The sequence below is a fragment of the Embiotoca jacksoni genome, unplaced genomic scaffold (genome assembly GCF_022577435.1).
Source record: "Embiotoca jacksoni isolate LCO1_2020_lvr unplaced genomic scaffold, fEmbJac1.0.p SCAF_2, whole genome shotgun sequence".
In the NCBI taxonomy this organism is placed as follows: Eukaryota; Metazoa; Chordata; class Actinopteri; family Embiotocidae; genus Embiotoca; species Embiotoca jacksoni.
Window position 1 is genome coordinate 22,354,535 of NW_027185340.1, and position 22,397 is coordinate 22,376,931.

Consider the following 22,397-nt stretch of genomic DNA (forward strand, 5'->3'; position numbering starts at 1 on the left):
CATTAATTAATATAGAATAAAACAGGCTGAGAAGAACTTTACAGTTTTTATCTGAGGAACAACATGTTGGCATTTGGTCAAGAGATGTGTGTGTGTTGTTTAATGAGGCTTTTTTTTTATATAATGAAAGCACAACATCTGTTTGTTCAGTGAGTCTGTGTTTGCTCAGAGCAAAGAGCAGCGGGATGATGATACTGTATGCAGACTAAAGCAAACTTCGCCGCATCATTTTAGATGATAACAATCATGCTGTGTAGTATTTGTCTAAAAAGTAGTGTGTTTATCTTTGTGTGCCCAGCTGAGATCTGGTGTCCACATTCACTTCCTGTTGGAAGTCAACTGTGTCACTGTGCAAGAGTCAAAGGTTTATTTAGAATTGTTCATTCATAAATAAAAGAAGTTATTTGAAAGAATGCAGAAATGCCTCTAATGTTGTGAAATGTTTGCTCTTTTTGTAGATTTTTGTACATGTGATATTGGAATCTGCAGTCTTGTGATGCCGTGTGGAGTTGGTCAAATGTTTGACATGACGCAGAAATAAAGTTATTTTATAAGTTTTAGGTTGATTAAAAAAAAATACATTATTTGACTTTACATTTTTTATAAAATGTGATGAAAGTTTGTGTGTTTGTTTTCCTGAACAGAGGATTCTTGGAGGGAACTTTTCCATCGCTCTCCTCCCTGTTTCACGGCTGTCCTACATGTAATAATGCCGACAGAGAGGTTTTACAAAATCCTGTCAGATAGGACAACAAAAAAACAAAACGCCTGAAGCAATTAAACTCAAAATGAACATGGGATATAATTACTGATGGTTATCATGACTTAGAAGTTTTAGGATGTACACAAACATAAGCTGGAAGCCATAAAAACTCCTCGTGTGTTGAGCCAAATAAAAGCATCCTCCACTTCCTTACCTGTGCTGCCTCCCAGCCCCACTGCCGGTATTTGGGATCGTGGGTGAACCGCCACATGTACCAGTAGGTCTCGATGACCTCCGGCCGCAGGATGTAATACTTCTCATTCTGCCGGACCGCCACCGCCTCCAGGCCGCTGTCGAACTTGAAGGCCTCGGGGCCGAGCTTCAGCACTGGAGAGAGGAAGAAGAGAAAGGTGGAGGGAGAGAGGTGACGGAGAGAGGAATGAAGGAAAGACGAGGGGGATGAAGGGGAAACGAGATGAAGGAGAAAGACAGAAATAATGAGGAGGAGGGAGGAAGCAGCAGCAACAAGAAAACAAGAGGACAGAGGAGGGCGGCACAAAGAAGGACACAAGAGAGAGTAAAAGAGAAATCAAGAGGGGCAGACGAGGAAATAGAAAGAAAGAAAGAGGTAAAGAAAAGGGAGATGGATAGGAGGAGAGAGGAGGAAGAAAACAAAGAAGGTAAACAGGTAAACAATGATTAAGGAGAGAAAGATAAACATTTTGCTTCGTGTTTGTGTTAATGGTTCAGTTCCTGGTGATTACCGGTCACGGTGGATATGAATTAATGTCTGTGTGACAATAAAAAATATTGATTTTACCGCCTTTTCATCTTTTTACAACCAGCGTTTTTCTGCCAATTACGTGTGATCGGCTTTAAGAGTCAAAGAGTGGAAAATGACTGAGACGCTGACCAAGCAGCGACACGGCCGACTCTCAAAGGATTCAAACACACTTTACACACAAGCGTGTCGAGTCCGTCGACACACACGTTCATCTGCCGTGACTGACGGCTCATTAACGAACAGGACAACTTTAGACGGGCTGACCGCTGCTATCTTCTCTCTCTCTCTGTCTCCCGACCGTCCTTCCTTTCTTTCTCGCCCTCTTTCTCCATCTTCATTTGTTGCCACGGCAACGTCTCCTCATTCTCAGAGCGACCTCACGACTCGACCACACACAAAGACACAAAAACACACATTTATACATAGAAATATGCTGCAAGATCTCTCACTGGTGTTCCTGCGCTATCGATCCCCGTCTGTCTCCCGGTGGATGATACACGACGGTCGGCCGCCAGCTAACGTTGTGCACGTCCCTCCTTCTGCCACCAAAACAGCTCCGACCTGCGGAGGCACCGACTCCACGACACCTCGTGTGGATGTGCTGTGTACTTACGTACTAACACTTCCTATTTTGAGTGCGTGAGTGCATTCACACTGTAAATTACAGAAAACATGGAGTACGCTGCAAGTACCAGGACGATGCGCTCGAAACGGTCGCCATCTTGGCTCCGTAGAGGAAGGGACGTCCTTCCATCCACATTAGGGCGTCTAGGCACGAAAGCATGTTAATATCTGGGTAATAAAAAATGAAGCTGCAGATATTTTGGCGGGTGATGTGTTCACATGATGAGGTCATTGAGGTCAAATTGTAAAAATTCCTGCACAACACGAGTCCGAGTCCAAACATGTAAGAGCCCTATTTGTTAGTGCACAAAGGGAAGTACGTCATCTGGAACACAGCAACGGTCGGCCACCATGTTTAGGTCGGAGGTGAGTATCAAAAAGTAACATCCACATTAATGCCAGGACACAAAGTTTCCCTCCACATTATCGCTGTGCCTCCACCGGCTCGCCTTCTTCCAACAGTGCATCCTGCTGCCATCTCTTCACTCAGTTAACAACACACACACACGTGTGTTGTTAACTGAGTGTTAAGTTTCAAGTCACTTTGTGTGGACAATTTCACAGGAAACACACTGTTTCAAAAACAGCCTTATCTCAGCGAGAGAAGCTCAAATACATCATAAAACTGCATTACAGCGCCACGGCTTCAACTAAGTGTCTACAAACAAGTTTCTTCGTCAGAACTATGGCAAATGGGATCAACTACATGGCAAACGAGTTTTCAAGTGCCTTTGTGTACACAATTTCACAGGAAACACTATTTCAGATCTCACTTTCTCAGCCTAATGTTAAAATGCATCAAAGCGCCACGGCTTAAACTAAGTGTTTACAAACAAGTTTTCTTCATCAGTACTATGGCAAAATGGGATACACTACATGGCACAAGTGGTTTCAAGTCACTTTGTTTGGCCAATTTCACAGGAAACACAATGTTTCAAAAACAGCCTTATCTCAGCGAGAGACGTTCAAATACAGCATAAAACTGGGTTACAGTGCCACGGCTTAAACTAAGTATTTACAAACAAATTACACACTGATTTATGGTCCAGTTCTGAGTCTCACAGCTCCATTGTAGGTGATGTTGGTGGTGGACAGGAGTCAGCATGGACACTGACCAGTCTGCAGCTTGTGCTTCCTCAGGCCACTTTTGGGAAGTAACCAACCGCTGCTGACCGGTAACACCCCACAGACCTCCTGCCCTGGAGGTGCTCTGACGAACCACCACTATTTGTCAAAGTCACTCAGATCTTTATGTTTTTTCCTGCTTCCAACACATTAACTTCCACCAAGACCTGACTGTTCACTTGCTGACAAACACATCCCGCCACTTGACAGGTGCTATTGTAAAGATATAATTAGTGTTATTTACTTCAGTAGTCAGTGGTTTTAACGTTATGGCTAATCAGTGTATCTACAATGTAAAATGTAACAGCAACTAAAACAAACAACTATTTATCACAGTGAATTTATTGTTGGTTGTTTAGGTGAGAGGACTTCATTGCTTGTGACCCTAAAAAACATCCAGGGGGACTTTTTGAACAAAGTAAATCAAATAAAAATTATAATGTATTTTGGAGGTTTGATTTTGATGTAAAAAAAAATGCAATTCATGAGCACAATAGAAATCATGTAGAAATACAAACCTTGCAGGTTGATTTGGATACATGCTGATACAGAGCTGAGACATAATGTACTATTTCTTCATGTACAACTCACTGTGTATCAAAAGTGACATCAGCAATTGAGCTGCAGAGACATTGAGCTGACGCTGCTGGTTGAATGCTGAAGACTGAAACGTCCTGGAACGGGCTGTAATGTGTTTTTACTCAAAGTCATGCAACTTCAGTAAACCTACCAACATGGCTGGTTATTGAACCAACGACGTGGAGTTCAGCTTCTGTTGTTTTACAGGCTGTCTCTGAACATTATTTGCTGGTATTACCATCTCCAAGATAGTCTTAAGATCGAGTCTTTAAATAATTTATCAAATTGCTTCTGCAGCTGTTTTCGCTTTTTGTAATAATTTAACAGAGCACACATTGCAACCTTTTTATTTTGCTTCTGTCGCTGTGACTCATCTTAAAGTACCTCGTGTCTCCTCCTCGGCCTACCGGCTCATTCAACATGTGGTTATTGTAAAGTTGCCACAACCACGTGAGCTCAGCATCATACCCAGTAGAGTTATCAGCATTTGTGAATCCACATCCTGCCTCTTAGCATTTGTGTACACCCCCCCCCCCTTCCCCTCCTCCCCCACCAGCCTCACCTGTCCTGTCGTAGGACTCGTGGCAGGTGTGTGCGATCTCAGCTCCGAGCTGCAGATAGTGTCCGGCCTTGTCGTCGGGCGAGCCGTCAGCACCCAACGCAAACATGCCACCGGCGAAGCAGGCCAGGTGGCCCATCTTCCTCTCCAGGTGGCCGTTCTTCCACTCGCCTATGAATGTCAGACCGCCGTTGGATTTGCGTATCAGGTGGCGCTCGATGGCCTGGAGCGAGCGAGAGAGAGAAAGAGAGAGAGAGAGAGAGAGTGAGGAACTGTGCAGGATGTTACACTGTTTCTGTATTTATGGAGGAAATTGGTAAAGAGAAGATCTAAAAAAAATGTGAATGAGGCAGTATGATTTCAGTCAGATTGTGAACACAACAGAATATTAAGTGTTTATATGAGTTATGTATGCGGAGAGTAAAGTAGTAAATGAAGATGTGTGAAATTTGTGAGAATGTGGATATCTGAAGAGGCAGAAAACAGGGAAAGGCTGTTTTTGTGGGTAGAGCAGGGTGAGGTTGTGCGAATGGATCACTGGCACATGAAGGTGGGGAGGGTCACAGAGTGAAACAAAACAAACACACATCCCTCCGCCTTCGCTCTGGACCATCTGTTCTGCTCAATATCTGACACTCCCAATGATTGACAGACATCTTCATCAACTACAGACCGCTAACATCTGCTTTCTGCTAAATCAGCTCTTCATTTATTTAAAAAGAAAAAGCAACAGCTCCCTCTGAACTCTTAAAGCGGGTGCACAACAGTGCTTATTAAAGGAGAAAAATGAGTGACATTTACAGCTGTAATTTGTGACTAAATTATGTTTTGTATTGAAAAAACTGCAGATTCAACCCTATGAACACGAGGATATTTTCAGGGTAATTTCACTCCATTCACTTTTACCCATTCATGCTGTATTCTTGTTTTTTTTCAGGACAGTCTAGGCTGTCCAGATCTTTCATCATTTGATTTAATAATACTTACAGATTTTTTTTTTTATATTAACCTTTATACCAAGGAAAAATAAAACAATTTCATTGTTTTTTTTTTACATGTCTCTCACCATAAAATATTGTCAGTAGAGATATATTTTTATAGTTGTGTAGAGGAGCTTGTCTACAATCTGACAACATGTGAACCAGGTTTATGGGACACTGTATGACTCAGCAATTTGAAGGAACATGTGCTTAGTGCCTGATGGAAAATAAAAGTAATGACGGACTCTGGGTGTCGAGAGGCCCAAACAGGGACTCCCTCTCAGGGCATACGCCCCCGTGATGTCCGCTAATAACTCAGCTGTAGCGTAGGCCAACAAATACATTGTTATATGTTTTTTTTTCATACAAAGTGGGATGTAATGTCAGCCTTACGTTGGAGACAGCGCAGAGGTCAGCTGTGATTTCAAATATGGACGAGAGGAAAACGCTTTGTCGTTTGTGAGCTATTCAACCAAGAAGAAGAGGAGTGAATTTGAGCGCTCATCGGGTTAAATGCAGTTCTGTTTATTTTCCTACAGTTGGTTGCGAAGGTTGAACTGGACCTGCAGATGGCTCAGGAGGAGCTGCACAACACCGTACCTCGATGGCGTCATCGTAGGTCTTGCGAGCTTCCGTGTCGGTCTTGTCGGACATGAGCCACGCCTTCAGCAGGTACTCGTAGAAGCTGTCCCCGAGTCCTCCAACAGAGGTGTGATCTGCAGGGAGAGACGGGAGGACAGGAGTTAACGAAGCGGGTTGGAGGGAGGGACGGACAAATGAGAAAGCCTTCGTGAATTATTCATTTTTACGACTTTGCCTGAAAGTCCTTGGTGGAGCGCAACATATGGCATCAAAAGCATCTACCGAAGCCCCCGGTGCTTTTTCTTCCCTACATGCACAATATATTGGCAGCGTGTTTCTTCTCTCTTTTCCCGTTTTGTTTACCCGCTCCCTGATGTGCTCACATTTCAGTGTCCCCGATCGTCCTCGTCAAAGTTTACACAGCTTTCATGGCTGTCCTAATTTGCAAGACTCCACGGTGAGGATGCGTCGGATCGCACGAAGAAATAACTTTGGTCCTCCTGGGGGCGTTTTCAGCCCATTTGAACGGCACTTTGGTCCGTTAACGGGGCAATATCACTGACCTATAACAAGTATTTACTTATCAAAAGAAGAGAGATTTATGCAGCTTTTTAACTTTGGAAAAATCATTAAAATAGCCAAAATATTATATAAACTAATCTTCTCTTGATTTGGCTTTGTAAACCTTTGTTCCTTCTTTTTTTCAGTGGATTTTTTTTTTCCGCAAACCTGCAACATTTTAAATGGTTTCTTCATTGTGGCGACAAATGATGACATTGTGTTCAAATTGAAGACAACCACATACATTAAGACAAAGGGATCATAAGTAGCAGTGTGCAGAGTCACTTTGAACTAAACAAAATGAGAAATTGGGAGGTAAAATTCCCCAAATTTCCATCCCACCTCTTCATCATGATGTCAGTTGCCTGGATGAAAGGTTTTATTTAAATCCGACGTCACTGGGTGAAACTAGAGCATTCCTCATCCTTCATCCTCTCTGTGTCTCTTCAGCCAGATGTAATCATATTTGATATCTAAGCAGATTCTTTGTGTCTCATCATCAAGCAGATTCTTTTCTGTATGTGATTAACATGCCAGAAGGAAAATGACGCAGAGACGGAGAGTGAAAAAAGATGAAAAACCAATCGAATCCATGAATTATTCAGCTTTAGTCACGGAGCGCACGCAAACCTCACAATCAACCTTGGAGACGTCACTGAAGGCTCTGGGTTCTGGTGTGTGTGTGTGTGTGTGTGTGTGTGTTTGTGGGGGGGGGGGGGGTGTTTTGGTGTGTGTGTGTGTGTGTGTGTGTGTGTTTGTGGGGGGGGGGTGTTTTGGTGTGTGTGTGTGTGTGTGTGTGTGTGTGTGTGTGTGTGTTTGTGGGGGGGGGGTGTTTTCGTGTGTGTGTGTGTGTGTGTGTGTGTGTGTGTGTGTGTGTGTGTGTGTGTGTGTGTGTGTGTGTGTGTGTGTGTGTTTTGGTGTGTGTTCATGTCTGGAATTTACATGTGGGTGCTCCAGTTTGTATATTTACAAAGAAAACGACAGCTAGCGTCTGAGCACCAGTGTGTGTGGAGCCACTTTAAAATAAGCACACTGACAGGTCTTGTCACTGACTAATACAGATTTAATCACATTTGGAAATAAGAAATAAACACGTCGACTTTTGAAACTGTTATTGTGATGTAATCATGTCAAATCATTTGCTGTTGGTGAGTCAACTATGGAGGCCCTAATACAATTATTAAGATGGCAATAGCAAGTCTGTGTGTCTGCCATTTCATATGTTTAGGACTACTTTAGGACAGTGCTGGCATTTTGTTGCAATAGATATTGTACTTAACACATGTTTTATGACACCCAGGACAAAATAAGCAGGTGTTTTTGCAGCATCAGCAGCACTAAAGCAGTCAGAGTGACATTTTCTGCTTTTATTTGGCAGTTAATGATGCGTGTGAAATGAAATGCTTTCTTGAATGTAGCAGGAAGAATATTATTTCAATAATTCTCCTCCAAATGTTCCACCCAGACAGCTGGATGAATGCTGGTATAATTTGTAATTATCTCTGGCTCTGTCTGTTTGGCAGGTCACCAGCCCTCTTCTGGTGGCTCCTTCCATGCCAAATTATTTGGGGTCGACGTCTGTCCATTAACAAATTAATCATGTTGGCATTCGTAGCTCTTCCAGTAGTGTAATCGGTGTAGTTGTTGAGTAATGTTATTGCCACTTCACCTGTCTCTCCTCTGCTCCCCATCCTTCATGTGACGCACAAAGGAGATAGACCAGCGTGACTGTCAATAACAGCAAAACACACAGACATCTCGAAAAACACGGTTTATGAGGATTATTTTCTAAGAAAATGGATAAGAACGAGTGACTTTAACTTACAACGCCGAGATAACGTGTCGAAATGTTTTTATTGCCCGATAACGTGATCAATTGGTTCGAAAAAATTGGGGGATTATCAATACTGTAGGCACAAGACGTAGACAAGTTTAAAAGTTGTGAAGCTTTCACTAGAAGAGAGAGTTTTAGAGTGGACACAGATCCTCTTTTTGTGGATTTGCAAGTTCAAGCACACAATAGTCCGTAGAAACAAAGCGACGGTGAGTCACCATTACAGTAGCACATCAACTTTAAATGTGAAACATAAAAACAACCTAACAGGGCAGGCATGAGGTCAAGTTCAAAACAAAAAGCTGGGGTCAAGTAGAAACATAACTTTGTGGAAAGTTATTCACAAATGGCCAATATGTTCTTTTCCAAGGCTCGACGTAAAAGGTGAATTTGTGTCTTTTTTTTTTACCGGTTTGACAGTGTTGCTAAACATCACAACAAATTTTAACGTTACACTCTATTACTATTATACTATTTTATAATTAGCTATATTGTTCCAGACATCCCTCTACGAGTCCTGTCTTCATGCAGTGTGCCATCTATATTCCATCACACATATTGTGCTGATTCAGGGTTTTAGCACAAAAGGATTGTCAGTTGACAGATGTGACATTTCCCTCAAAATGTTCCACTCACTGTCACACTGTCAACCATCTTTTCTCTAAAGTATTTCTTCTAACCAGAGTCTACCCAGAGACGCGTCTAGTTTAGAGGCTGTGAATTCAGTTTTCCTCTTTTGTTGTTTTCCTGAGTGTTTTGTTTGATTTTTACACCAAAATATGGGAAAGAAAACTCAGAGACAATTGTACATGAAAGCAAAAGCGCTTGTTTCGAATACGAACTCTGCAACATCACAGGGTGCAAAACACAAATAAATAAACACGAAGTCTCCAAAATTGGAAGACACAGCATCAGATGAAGAGATGGATATTACACCAGCCATAGCTGTGACTGCTTGTTCACAGGTGGCACTTTTTGAATGCGAAGAGGAAAATAACAAGGCAGCGCAGATTAAAATACAAATTGGAACAAGAAGAGCTCATTCAAGATCTGTGTGATCTTTTTGTAGCTTTCCCTCATCTCTTTTTACCTAACCCTCTGTTTCACAATCGCCTCCCACGCTCTTTCAACTTGGCATCCACCCACGCACACTCCCCCAACTCTGCTCCTCTCCATCATCTCTCTGCCAATCAAAGGATGTGGGTCACGCAGGGAGCGCCTGTCAATCAAAGGCAGGATTTTCCGAGGAGGTGGCATCAAATGGACATTAAACTTCAGACGCAGACAGACGACTTCACAAAGCTTCAAACACGTTGTGCCGGGGTCAAGGTCACAGGCTGCTGGTGTAATACTAATAACATCTTTGTATGTTGTCAAGTGTCGCAATGCAGTGTGAAGCTCAGCAGAGATCATGGTTTAGTTCAGTTCATGCACCACACTAGCTAGTTGTGTAGCGCTCATTTTTAAGGCAGATGAAGTTTATTTAAATGCCAGTGAGTCCAAAGTGTTTTCTCACAGATCGTTAATATATCCAAAAATGTGTGTATGCCATCTGGAAAATGCATCACCAAGAAAAACAAAACAGTAAAATGCAAAAAAAAAAAAAAAAAAAGAAAGGCAGGTTTCTTTGTCATTGTCTGTTTCCTTAAAAAAAACAAAAACAAAAAAAAAAACTGTGTAGATAAGCTCAACAATTATTTCTAGTTCGGAAACCAGGGCCAACACTTTTTTTCATTAAATAAAATTCTCTGATTTACCCATTCAGTACTTAGAAAGGCTAAATGACAACATCATAAGGCTGCTGTTTAATATCAACGAGTATAAATATGAATCAGAGCACTCACAAAAATCTAAATGAGGAGGAGGAGGTTGGTAGAAACAGCTGATGTGGCTTGTAGCCACTAAAATCGACTACTTAGGACTCTGAATCGTCTCGATGTTCACACGGCCTGTGTGAGACATGCGACAGTCATGCTTCACGTGTGCGGTGCCTCATCACAGACTCAACGCCTGTTACTGTTCTCACAACAAAACACACTGGAAAACGATCTGCGATCACAGGCACCATGTAGTCATGGCAGAAACCCAGTGGGGGTTCAAATGATGTCATGGTGATGAGTTAACAGGTGAAGGGCGGCGTGTTCCCGCTGCTCTGTCCCGCTCTACCTCTCCTCTGTCTCTGTCTCTCTGCATCTCACTCTGAACGAGTAGACAAAAATCACACGGCTGCTTCTGGGTTACAACGTATACCTTGTAGGAGCTCAAACATTTGATTACCGACGACCATTATAACAGAGAGTCAATGATTCAGTGGCAGGACCTGCAGGGAGAACACACACACACACACACACACACACACACACACACACACACACACACACACACACACACACACACACACACACACACACACACACACACACACACACACACACATACTCTCTAGCCTTTGAGCAAGGCTCTGGAGTACCACCAGGGAACAGTACTGCAAGTCGACGGACTAAAAGAATAAAATAAACTTTAAACAATGACAAAAGAACAGACCCCGACACAATGCCAGGCTAAATAATGAAGTGGAACAAAATATAAAATAGGCCAAAAAAAAAATGTGTTTCACTCTTTAGTTTGCTTGCTCCTAAATTCCTGCTGCTGAGAGACAGAAGTGAGGACAGAATATTCAATCGTACCAACTTTAACTTCATCGAACTGAACATTAGAGGAGCTGAATGCAATTCAGATTCTGTTTTAGTGATAATTAATTTGCTATATGAAAATCTAGATATGAAGGACTGTTTGACAGATCGGGTGTACAGTATGTGAGCAAAGAAGAGTGTCTGTGAATAGGTTTGAAAGAGGGAGTGGGTGGTGTGTGTGTGTGTGTGTGCGTGTGTGTGTGTGTGTGTGTGTGCGTGTGTGTGTGTGTGTGTGTGTGTGTGTGTGTGTGTGTGTGTGTGTGTGTGTGTGTGTGTTATAGTACGGCAGAGGACTGTGTGATAATAAGGCTGTCTGTCACTGTAGGATCTAATTAAAACAGAGGAGCTCAGACTCATTGCTCATTAATGGGGTTTAACTACCATCTACACACCTACACTCTGCAACAAGGGACACACGAGCTTCAATTCACTCTCTGCTGCACACTCTCGACACACGACTCCACCTTTCTAACACCTCACTCGGTCTCAAACACAGACGTACATCCACCCTCAAAGTATCTCATCCAGTGGTGGAAGAAGCATTTAGATCCTTTACTGAAGTAATACGACAGTTCCAAAATACTGTACATAAGTATCAGCATCAAAAATGTACCTAAAGTAGTTGAAGTAAAAGTAATCACTGCAGAAACGCCCATTTCTGAATCACATAGATTATAATCATTCTATTATAATTATTGATTCATGAATGTGTGCATCACTTTAATTTTAATTAATTTAAGATGGAGAATTTCAATTATTTTATGCACTGCTGAGTAGCTTAATCTATAATAATGCAGAATAATGTAGTACTTGATTAATATTTAATATTAATCTGAATCTGCAAAATAATACGTAACTACAGCTTTAAAATACATGTACACTATTTGCCTTCAAAATGTAGTGGAGTAGAAGTTAAAAGTAGCATAACAAGGAAATACTTAAATCCATCAAAGTCCTCCTCAACTATAATACTTCAGTAACCGTACTTAGTTACATCAGACCACTGCTCTCATCAGGGTTGTGATGGTGGGAGTTTTTCACGGTATGATAACCGTCTCAGAAAATATGACGGTATGACTGGAAGTGGTGTGTTTTTATTATGCGTTAAAGTTGCAAACAGGACATACTTTGTTCTGTGTGGAGGGATTCTTGAAGATGTTTGATATGTTTCCTCCTTTGGAGACTCTGTGTCCATATTTTTTGCTAATTTGATATCCGTCCTTGAGGACAAAGTCGTGTTCATTTTCAATATTTGTTGAAAATCATCCCAGATTGTTTTTAATCACTTTGTCGAGGGTAAAGATGGGAATTTTATTACTTTGGTTTTCTCTGTGGCATTTGTGTGTGCCACCCTTTGCCGAGTCTGACAGGCAGTCAATGCGCAGGAGAGCATCTCTGTTCTGTGCATTTTTTTGTTTTTCAACAAGTAATACGAGTAATAAGCACTTGTGCACGGTATGATAACCACCAATTTTAATATCATTGTATATCGTAATACCGGTATATCGCTGCAACCCTCCCTCTTATTCAATATGAACAATTCAAAGATTCATAATAAAAACACAGTGAATTTAACACTCAACATTTTACAGATCAATTAGACTTATTGAGAAGAAGACAGATGTCCACATGATGGTTGTTTACTTGTTACAGAAGCTGTAACAAAAAAAAAACCTTGAGCTACAGACAGATTGTAGCTGCTCCTCTGTGTTCACTTTGTGTTATCAACAGTGTCTTGAATGTGTGTATTGTGTGTAGTAGTTCTGGCTGGCACATTTTATTTTTTTAAATGTGAACAATTACCAATCCACTGACAACACATTTTCAAATTCACCAGCCACTCGCTAGTGAATTATTATTTTATGTCTGAAATCTGCCACTTTCATATTCTAGCTGCATTTGACTGCCGCTAATTTCCCTCCCTGATGTGGTGTATCTAACATGAAAGAGCCTCAATGCCCCCAGTCTAAAAAAGCTCTGATTAAATGGTCCTGCAGTGAGTTTAAATGGAGGTGTCATGTCCCTGTTTGCCTCCGTCTCAGTTACAGGTGTTCAAATATATGCAAATAGCAATCATATTCCCAGAACAACATGTTTTACACACCGAGTATTTATCTGAAAAGACACTTTGCATGTACCGTAATTGTCTGCCTTCCTGAGAGTGGGAATGATAATCATGGTGTCATGGCAACGCAGTGAGCATTAAAGTTCTTTGTTTCTGCTTTATTGGTGTTGGTATTATTGATTTAAAATGTGTTTAACAAGATAAGTGATATAATGTCGGTGTTTGGGGTCCAGACTTTTATTAAAAATCTGTGACGAGCTGATTACTGAAGATAAGCTGAACAACACTGAGTCCTGACAAATATACTGTTTTAAAGACAGATGCCACTGAAGGTATTTAGTCAGCGCTATACTGGGGTGTTAAAAGGGAGAACAAAAGGCCTTTTATCGACAATAATTGGGTTTACAGGGCAATAACCTGCTCCAGCACAGACGGACACCACAGAAGTTAATGCTTTATAAGACAATTCAAATGTGTGTCTACATAAACAAGATACAGACAAGATGTTGATTAAAGATGTCTCTTTAAATGCCTTAAGATAATCCTTAGCAAACAAGGTAACTGCTTTGTTGTGTCCCAAGTAAAACACAGTTCAAATGGTAGTTCTTTGCCCACTAGTGTCGTCTCGGCATCACAACAACTGAGACAAGTCCATTTCATAAGAGGATGCTTCTGTTTTTGGTCCAATCAGACTGCACCGTATATTTGTCCTTCACTATGGTAACTGTCAGATTAGTCAGTTCAAGTGCAATCAATTCTTTTCATGTGTGTTGGGAGACTGGCAACACTTCAAGTTCGACCCGGACCAGAGAGCACTCTGTCATCCTATTGGTCGACGTCAAGGCACATGTTGTTGAATATGTCAAACTAGGCAAGTAAAAACCAAAGATTCTGACGTGATGGACCAGAGGTCTCCAACCCGAAGATGGCAAACGCCCAGTAGCCCGCGACACGGTGTTCAGTAGATTATGAAAGGTTCAAACATAAATTGTAGCTACGATGTAGCAAATTGTAGCATATAGTGATTGATTTCAGCATTTTTTATTTCTCTATTTTTTAACCTGTCTGAGAGAACGATGCCATCAACGCGATCGATTAACGGGTGGACAATCTCCCCTCGCTCCCTTCACCTGAGTCTGCTCCGCACCGCGTCAGTGCAGCCGAGGCTGAGGAGTGACACACAGAGATCAGAGGACAGAAATGCAGCAGAGACTGTCACACTGAGCTGGAAACAAACGGTTGCTCATAAATTAGGTAAATAACATAAATGCAATATTTTGGCAGAACTGCAATAGTGGGGGCGGAGCTATAAAGAGTTTCTGTCACAGCGTGAGTGAGAGATCAAAGTTACACCGCAGGTAAGCTCAATGCCGTGACTCACACAGGGCCCAGGCACACTCTAGGTTTTGACATAGACATGTGCCCCCCCCCCCCCCCCCCCTCCCCTGCAAATGATGATAAACTTAAGTTGTTGTGATACAAAATGTATCACAACAGACAATCAGTTTGCTACTGTCACCATTAAGGAAGCTTATTCAGCTGGTTTGGGTGGAGCTCAGCTATGTAAATATCATCAGAAGCTTTTGGAGACTTTCATTTTGTCCAAGTAGCTCTCAGAGGAAAAAAGGTTGGAGACCCCCGGGCTACACGCATCACTGTTCTTAAATTAGGTCACACTACAAGGCCCGTTTGACGTTCAGGCCAGACACTGGAAAATGCTCTGAAAAGACTAAATTGTGTAAAAAACTATCTAGTTATATTGGAGCAGTCTGAGAGCTGCGTCAGAGAAACTGACCAGCACATTTTAAACTGCCTCACTGGTGTTTATTTTTATGACATATTTCTTTTGGTTGCTTTTGGGTGGATGGAGTGAGCACTGAGGCCTCTGCATTTTCTTCTGCTGCTTGTGTAGTGTCAACATTTTCTTCCCATGCTTTAGGCTGCTTTCATCAAAAAACAGCTCAATTCTTCTTTCCCAGAAAGCATTGCAAAGAGTGGTCCGGCTGCGGGCAGCCTCAAACAATCCACTGTGGACGAGGGTGCAGTTGTTGCATGATTGGAAATGATTACTTCATGGCTTACTGAAATCACTGGGGGCTCCTTTGCCTCATCATTTGTAATTTTGCAACAACATTCAAGGTCACTTTTGCCCTTCGAGCTTCACATTAATTACACTGCACTCACCTCCTAATCAATAAAGCTGGTTAAGGCAACAAGGGGGGGAGCTAATTAATGTGTCCGGGTCAAAAGACCACAATGCACATACATATATGCAAGTAGGCCCATAGATATGAAAGTGCATGTCCATAGAAACACTTTTTATGTGCTTTACACAGACACATACACACAATAATACACAGAAAACATACATGTGCATGTTCACAGTATATATATATATATTTTTATCAAACTCAAAGAGACTCTCACTTCCTGATTCACGCAAACACACAAACAAACATAAAACATCCATCATCGCCTGCCTAGTCATGCAGCTTGCAAGCTAACTATCCATCTGTTAAAGCCCTCGTTTATCCATCAATCAATCGGTCCTCCCTCCATTTTCTGCCCATTTATTTTTCCCTGCCTTTGGCCCAAAGTCTGTTCACATAGAAGTACATCAGTCTGGCTGCCAAGTCACCTATCCATCCATTAATGAGCCCCTCCATTTATCTATCTGTCCAAGAGTGCTCTCCTTTTTTTTCCCTTGACAAGTAAAACAAATAAAATCATCAGACTGCACCACAGCAGTCAAAGAAAGATCTGCACGTTCCTCGAAACGAAACCATCGCTTGTTTTGTTTTCAGTGAATATGTATGTGAATTTTCCTATTTCCCATTTATTTGGAAGTGTTGTGAAACAGAATAGAAATAATATGTCAATCTCTCACGCCCCTGGACAAAACAAACTCCACACAATATATTCAATTTTAAACAGATTTCATCTTTTCATTTCCTCTCGCTGAACTGAAGAGCAAACCCCGAGCAGATCTGATCGACGGGCGAAAACTACGGCGCTCTATTAAAAACACACTTCTGAGGCAAGCGTGCACACAAAGAGGAATATTATAATAACTACAGTGTTGTAATATTCTGTTGGAATCTTAAGATAACAAACCGCGACCGTCTATAAATCTGTCATTCAGCACCTAAAGTTCAAAACTCTCCACTGAAACGCCAAAAACTAAACAAACATAAACATATTATAGATTATAACTTAAATACCCTCAAGTAATATTCGGGAGAAATATGCAAACATCCCGCGATGATCTAACAGACTGACTACCAGATGAGACATTCAGGGACATCACTATCAGCCATGGAAGTTACTGCTCGCCTGCCACATATTAGCCGAGACTGATGTCCAAGAACCTTCCAAGGAACTAAAAGTTCCTTCAGGACTCTGTGTTCTGTGTTTCACGATAATATAGGTACAATTATACGAAAATAACACGAAATGGGATAATGTCAATAATCCGACCTGTTGACGTAATGACGTTACCCAAGTAACCGCAGTACAAACGTTGGAAGGTTATCACAGTTATACTCAATATTAAAACAATTTTATTCAGTACATGTTAGATGATCTTTTCACAGACTTAAGGAACAGGAAACATAATTACAGCTTCTAAAACCTGTTGAAAGGCACCATATCAGTGTGTAACTATAGTGCAGAACATATCGTTTTACTAAGAAAGTAACAACACTGGTCTTCGGGTGTTTGTATATGTTGTGCTGCTTCTTCTGCATCTCTTTCTCAGTTATTGTTTCCTCAGTGTGAGCATAATTACACTGCTCGCTCGTCCTTCACCCCGCGTCGGGCTAAATGCTCCATTACTTTAGGTGTAACTAACAAATGTATTTGGTGTCTCTCCAGTTTAATTATAAACTTGTTGAAAATGACTCTGACCAGAAATGACAGCTTTCAGCGGAAGAATACCGAGTCACCGCATGTCTAACTTCAGTCAGAGAGCTGTTAATTTCCCCGGGCAGCCCGCCAAATGTAATCAATATAGCGGGAATACTGTGTTCCCCGACTTCCGTCTTCTTCTACTCGATTCAATTTGTTCTCATTAAAGAAGATCCATTGTGCTCCTCGTCTTTCCCTCGCTTAGTGTTAATCTCTCCTCTCTCTCTTCACAGCACTTCTGACCACGTGATCATCTGAAGCTCTCGACAGCATCTCCACACTTTTTCCAAACGGATGGTTGTACATCAGACATGCAGGAATTCAAGCAAAATCTTTGTTCCGCTGCAACTTGAAATAACTCAGTTAAAAAATAACATTCAAGATATGCTCAGCCAAAGAGCCTTTTAAGCTTTATTTTCATTTACTGCTATCAAGGGTGTAGTGGTTCATGTTCAAGTACTGGACTACACCTGTCACGTGCGCACATGGCTCATTTCTATGTTCTAGCTACTGTTTCTACGCCGACGAGTTTACATTCAATAGTCACATATTTCCTTTGCTTTCATTTAATAAAGTCAGCAGGAGAATTCTGGTATTTTCAGCAGATGTTTGGAACTACTCATCTAAAGTGTGACTGTCAGATTTCAGCCACAAGTTCCTGCAAATGTTTCATAAAAAAATAAAACTTTTCAACAAATGAAACACCAGAGAGCTTTTAAGTTGACATCATGCAGGACCTGTTTAGTTTGTAATAACGTGGTAACAAGGCTTCAACTTGATGTTGTGAATCAGTTGATACATGTTAAATGTCAAAATGGTAACTTTGACCATTCCAGTTGTTTTTATCGTCTCTCTCATGACAAACGCTTTTAGAGATGATTCTTCTTAAGCTCTTAATAATGTGTAGAAGAAATGTCCAAAGTAAAAAGTTGCAGCGTTGATCCGGCAGCACTACATCTGCGCCCATAACCTCAACAGAGCAGATAATGTAGAAGGAAAACATGTATGTACCTGGTAAAGCAGCCTGCTGACTACAACCACTTGATAACTGTGTGAAATGAATCCAGAAGGTGTACTCACGTTGGCCCCAGCGGCCCGTACGCGGGTTCAGGTAGTTTGGGTAGAGCCCATTGGGTCGGTCCATTTTGGCGAGCAGCTTCCGGATGTGCATCACCTGAGATGAACACCAGTAAGAGGAGTTTATTTAGTCACCTTACAACCATTATCTTTCAATCACAGACAAGTCCATGTTGTAATTTTCCATTTCGTGTTTGAGGTGCACAGGAAGTCACAAATAATGTTCTGGTAGAAAAACTGAAGCTCTCAGTACGTTTTGTGTTCCATGTTTGACTGAATTACATCAACCTTTTTCACAGTAGCATAAACTGAGCAGCAGACGTGCACGTAGGCAGACACAACACACATGCACAGCACAGCACAGCACAGCACAGCACAGCACAGCACAGCACAGCACAGCACACCACACCACACCACAACATACCACACCACACCACAACACAACACACCACAACACACACACACACACACACACACACGCACATAGTGGCTTCACAGTGTTACCTTCTGGTAGTAGGCAGGGTTTCCTGTCAGGTACGTGAGGTGAACAAACTCCATGTGGAGAGTCCCAAACTCAGCCAGGATGCTGCTGCCCGCCGACGCCCAACCCCAGTTACGGCCAACACCACTGGAGAGGAGGAGGAGGAGGGATGAAGGAGGGAGGGGTGAGGAGAGGGGAAGAGGTGATGAAGACACAGAGAGAAGACAGGAGGGGAGAAGGAGGGTTGAACAAAGAAACAAAAAGTTAAATCTTGTACACTCAAGTTAAAGGAGTAATAAAGATTTTTACTGACTCATTTAAAATGGACCATCATGTATCTGCCTGAGTCGACAGGGTTAAGACCAACATGTAGTTAACAGGTTCGGAGATTTGGGGCTGATTTGAGGCTTCATTTAAAAAAAAAAAAACAACAAAAAAAAAAACACTTCTTTAACAGGAACAGCCCAAAAAAAGTGTTTACAATTGAAAAATAAGTCTAACTAATGAGTGAATGGATCATAACGATCTAAGGAAAAGCAAAAAACCCAAGAAAATAATAACAACTAAATCTAATTAAGAAAATAAACAACAATGAAAAGCAGTTTTAATGATTAAATCTTGATACTTGATTTAAACTATCTTCTGTAAATAATAAAGTTTGAGTAAGAATTGACATGTCAGTTAGATTCAGGCTTAAATACAGCACGTCTTCAAAGGCGATAGTTGTTTAAGTTTGCCTCCTGCAGCTTCAGAATAACATCAAACCAGGAACTATCAACCTCAATATGATCAATTTAATATGTTTCCCCTCCAGTGAAACCTGGCAGAGACGAGTCATCTGTGCAACAAGTTCACTACCTGCTCCAGAGTTGGTAGCAGTCTCAGCAGGTAAAACACCATTTATTCATGACCATATGTGACACAGGAGGCATCTGGAGCTGCTTCAATTTTACATGAGAGCATGGAGCGCCTCGTCTCTCCAATCATATGGAAATCAGAGAGGCGTGTCACTCGTGTGTGCGTCTCTGTTTAGTTTGAATTCCTGTGTGGATAATTGCTCGAGAGGGCATTTATGTGCAGATGTGTGCAGATGTGTGCGTGTGTGTGTGTGTGTGTGTGTGGCTTTGTTTTTTTTCTGGTGTGTGTTTGTCTGGTGGGAGTTTAATACAAACAACAAAGCGTCGCCTCTGACAAATTAAGAATTACCTGGAGAAGAGACCCTCTCCTGTGCTGCATATATCGTCAACAATCTGATCTCAGACACACACACACACACACACACACACACACACACACACGCACACACACACACACACACACACACACAGTTTCCCACTGTCTTCACAGGTGTAAAGAAAGACAAAAAATTAAAGAGAAAGCACAAACTGATGAGAGGAGGAGAAAGCACTGGAGCTGTGATGGTGATGTGACCCGACAGACTAAAACAGGAAAGCTGTTACAGTAACACAGGTTACCCACTACAGGTTTGAATTGAACACTTAGAGGCTGTTCAAAAAACACAAAGTCACACAGGCTCCAAAACAGTGTCCCAGCTGAATAAAAGCCCTTCTCTCACACACACACACACACACACACACACACACACACACACACACACACACACACACACACACACACACACACACACACACACAGCTGCTATCAGTTACTCAGAACTGTCTCACTTTGACCTGAGCTACACCGTGAGGTGACCGAATCATGTGATGAGTGATGTGGGTGTACGCTGTCCTGCCCCCGCAGCACAGTTTGTACACCCACTCATCCCGGTGAAGAGGCCTAATCAGGCAGAAGTAGAGAGACCTCAGAAAGTGGACGAGGTGTGTGGGAGCTTTAAAAAAAAAAATAACTCCCAGGTTTGTATGATTATTGCAGATTGACGACCTCAAAGAAGAATTCAGGACTCGAACGTAACATTTAACAACATTTACAAGCTTTGATTTAATTAATGAATTTAAGAAAGATTGTGGATGTGTGATGCGACTGTGTGTGTATCAGAGGGGCCTTAATTACAGTTGATAAGCAAGTGTGTGTGTGTCTGTGTATTCTTGCGGTGTGCTCTTGTACTTTTGCTAGATTGCCATTTCAGGGGCCGTATTCACAAACGTTCTTCGAATCCTCTAAGAGATCTTAACCTGGCTTAAAAAACTTTAGCAAGGAGTCTTTTCTTAGGAGTGATTTAAGAAACTTCTCAAGAGCAACTGAGCAGGTAAAGAACAGAAACCCTGATCTCAGTGAGGAGGTGTGGTCGACCCTGTTGCTAGGGGATGACACGTGTTTTTGAAGGATGTGATCGGCTGATTAAAAAAAAATGTACTCATGGTGATAAAGGGGCACAGAACGGTCAGTGACATTTAGTGGAAATAAAATGAATACGAGGCTGTGAAACCGCTGGTTATTTGTGTGCGATCGTTGCTGATGAAGGTCGCGACAGACTCGAGTCATTTTTCCAGTCATCAAATATCTTGGCGCTGCGATCACTTTAATTTCTGTGTGATTGTGTTGAGTGGGCGAAGCGAGCGCCTCAGATGAGGTCGACCACAAACATCATCTCTGCACAATATAATTTCTAGCGTTTCATTAACGTGTCGTCATTCAGCGTTAGAAGAATATTTCTCTCAACCTCGCTGTACTTCTTGCATTTTGTTTCACTGATTAAGAAATTCTTCAGCCTCTTAAAAGTCCTCCTCTCTGCTCCGAACAGTTTTTCACTTCAGGAGCTCTCTTCAGCGCTACGATGCTTTGTGAATAGCTCTTATCTTTACAAGGATCTACTCTCAACTTTAAGGGCAAATTCTTAGAAAACGAGAATTTTCACCACTAGGAGGAACTTTTAGTCTTATGAATCTGTGAATAAGGACGCAGACCTTCTGAGTTAATGAGGGATCTGTGGAGACATGACAAGACAAACATTTGGTGTGAATGTGCACTAATAAGCCATTTAACCAGATGAGGATTAACATTATACTACATTATACTACATTATACTACATGTTTGCATTGTAGTGCTGCAATTAATTGGAAAGCTCCCATCAGGACTTTCTAATCAACCTGATTCTTGTCCCACTGGTGTGATACATGAACTCATAGACACAACGGAGCCACCTGTCAGTTTGAAGTGATGTCGTTAACCATGTATGTCTGGTCTAAGGAACAGCTACAGGAGTTCAGCTTTGTTTACCAGAGGTTGAATACAGAGATGTGGGTTAACTTTGTCCTGCTTCCTGAACACAGACTTCTGCGGAGCCTGAAGCGGTCCTCTCCGATGCACCAGTCTCTTGCACAAACAATTATTCTTTGGTAATTGATAAGAAGTTTACAGTGAGTAGTAGGAAGGCACGTTCTTTAATAATCTGGTCAAAATCAACCGTCTTTAAAACAAAAACAGAAACACCTTGTGAAAAGTATTGAAGAAATTGACGTGTAAGCAGGCAGTCCAGTAAAAAATATACAGGTTTAACTCCTCTCCTAAAAACTGAAACATCCCACTGGGGCATCAGATGAACCTGAGTAACTCTCTGGATCGGTCAGTCAGCTGTCATGCGTGACGAAGCGTGGAGCTAACAGATGACAGGCTGGTTTTCAGTGGCCGTGTCACTCACCTCTTGAGGTTGACCATGGCCCAGGGGATCCCGGTGGGCGTGTTGAAGGCAGGGAGCAGCTTCTCCGCTAGCTGGACCGCCTTCAGTTTGAACATCTGCACAGAGAGAGACGAGAGGGTTAACTTTACAACTCTCTTTCATCATATTCACACGTGACAGTCCATCAATTTCTCTGCTTAATATTCTCCTCTAAAACCTGACAGGTACAAACATAAAACAACTGC

General features: G+C 41.8%; 1 protein-coding gene across 1 annotated transcript in view; it reads right to left on the reverse strand.

Moving 5' to 3' along the window:
- man1a2 (mannosidase, alpha, class 1A, member 2) overlaps window positions 1-22,397 on the reverse strand; it is a 150,993-nt gene that overhangs the window by 15,072 nt on the left and 113,524 nt on the right. The window contains exons 7-12 of the mRNA XM_069155072.1: window positions 22,174-22,268; window positions 18,577-18,700; window positions 18,076-18,169; window positions 5,955-6,070; window positions 4,378-4,597; window positions 918-1,090 (exon numbers count right to left, since the gene is read on the reverse strand). Of these exons, the coding sequence (XP_069011173.1) occupies window positions 918-1,090; window positions 4,378-4,597; window positions 5,955-6,070; window positions 18,076-18,169; window positions 18,577-18,700; window positions 22,174-22,268 (822 nt within the window). The remainder of the gene's footprint in view (window positions 1-917; window positions 1,091-4,377; window positions 4,598-5,954; window positions 6,071-18,075; window positions 18,170-18,576; window positions 18,701-22,173; window positions 22,269-22,397) is intronic.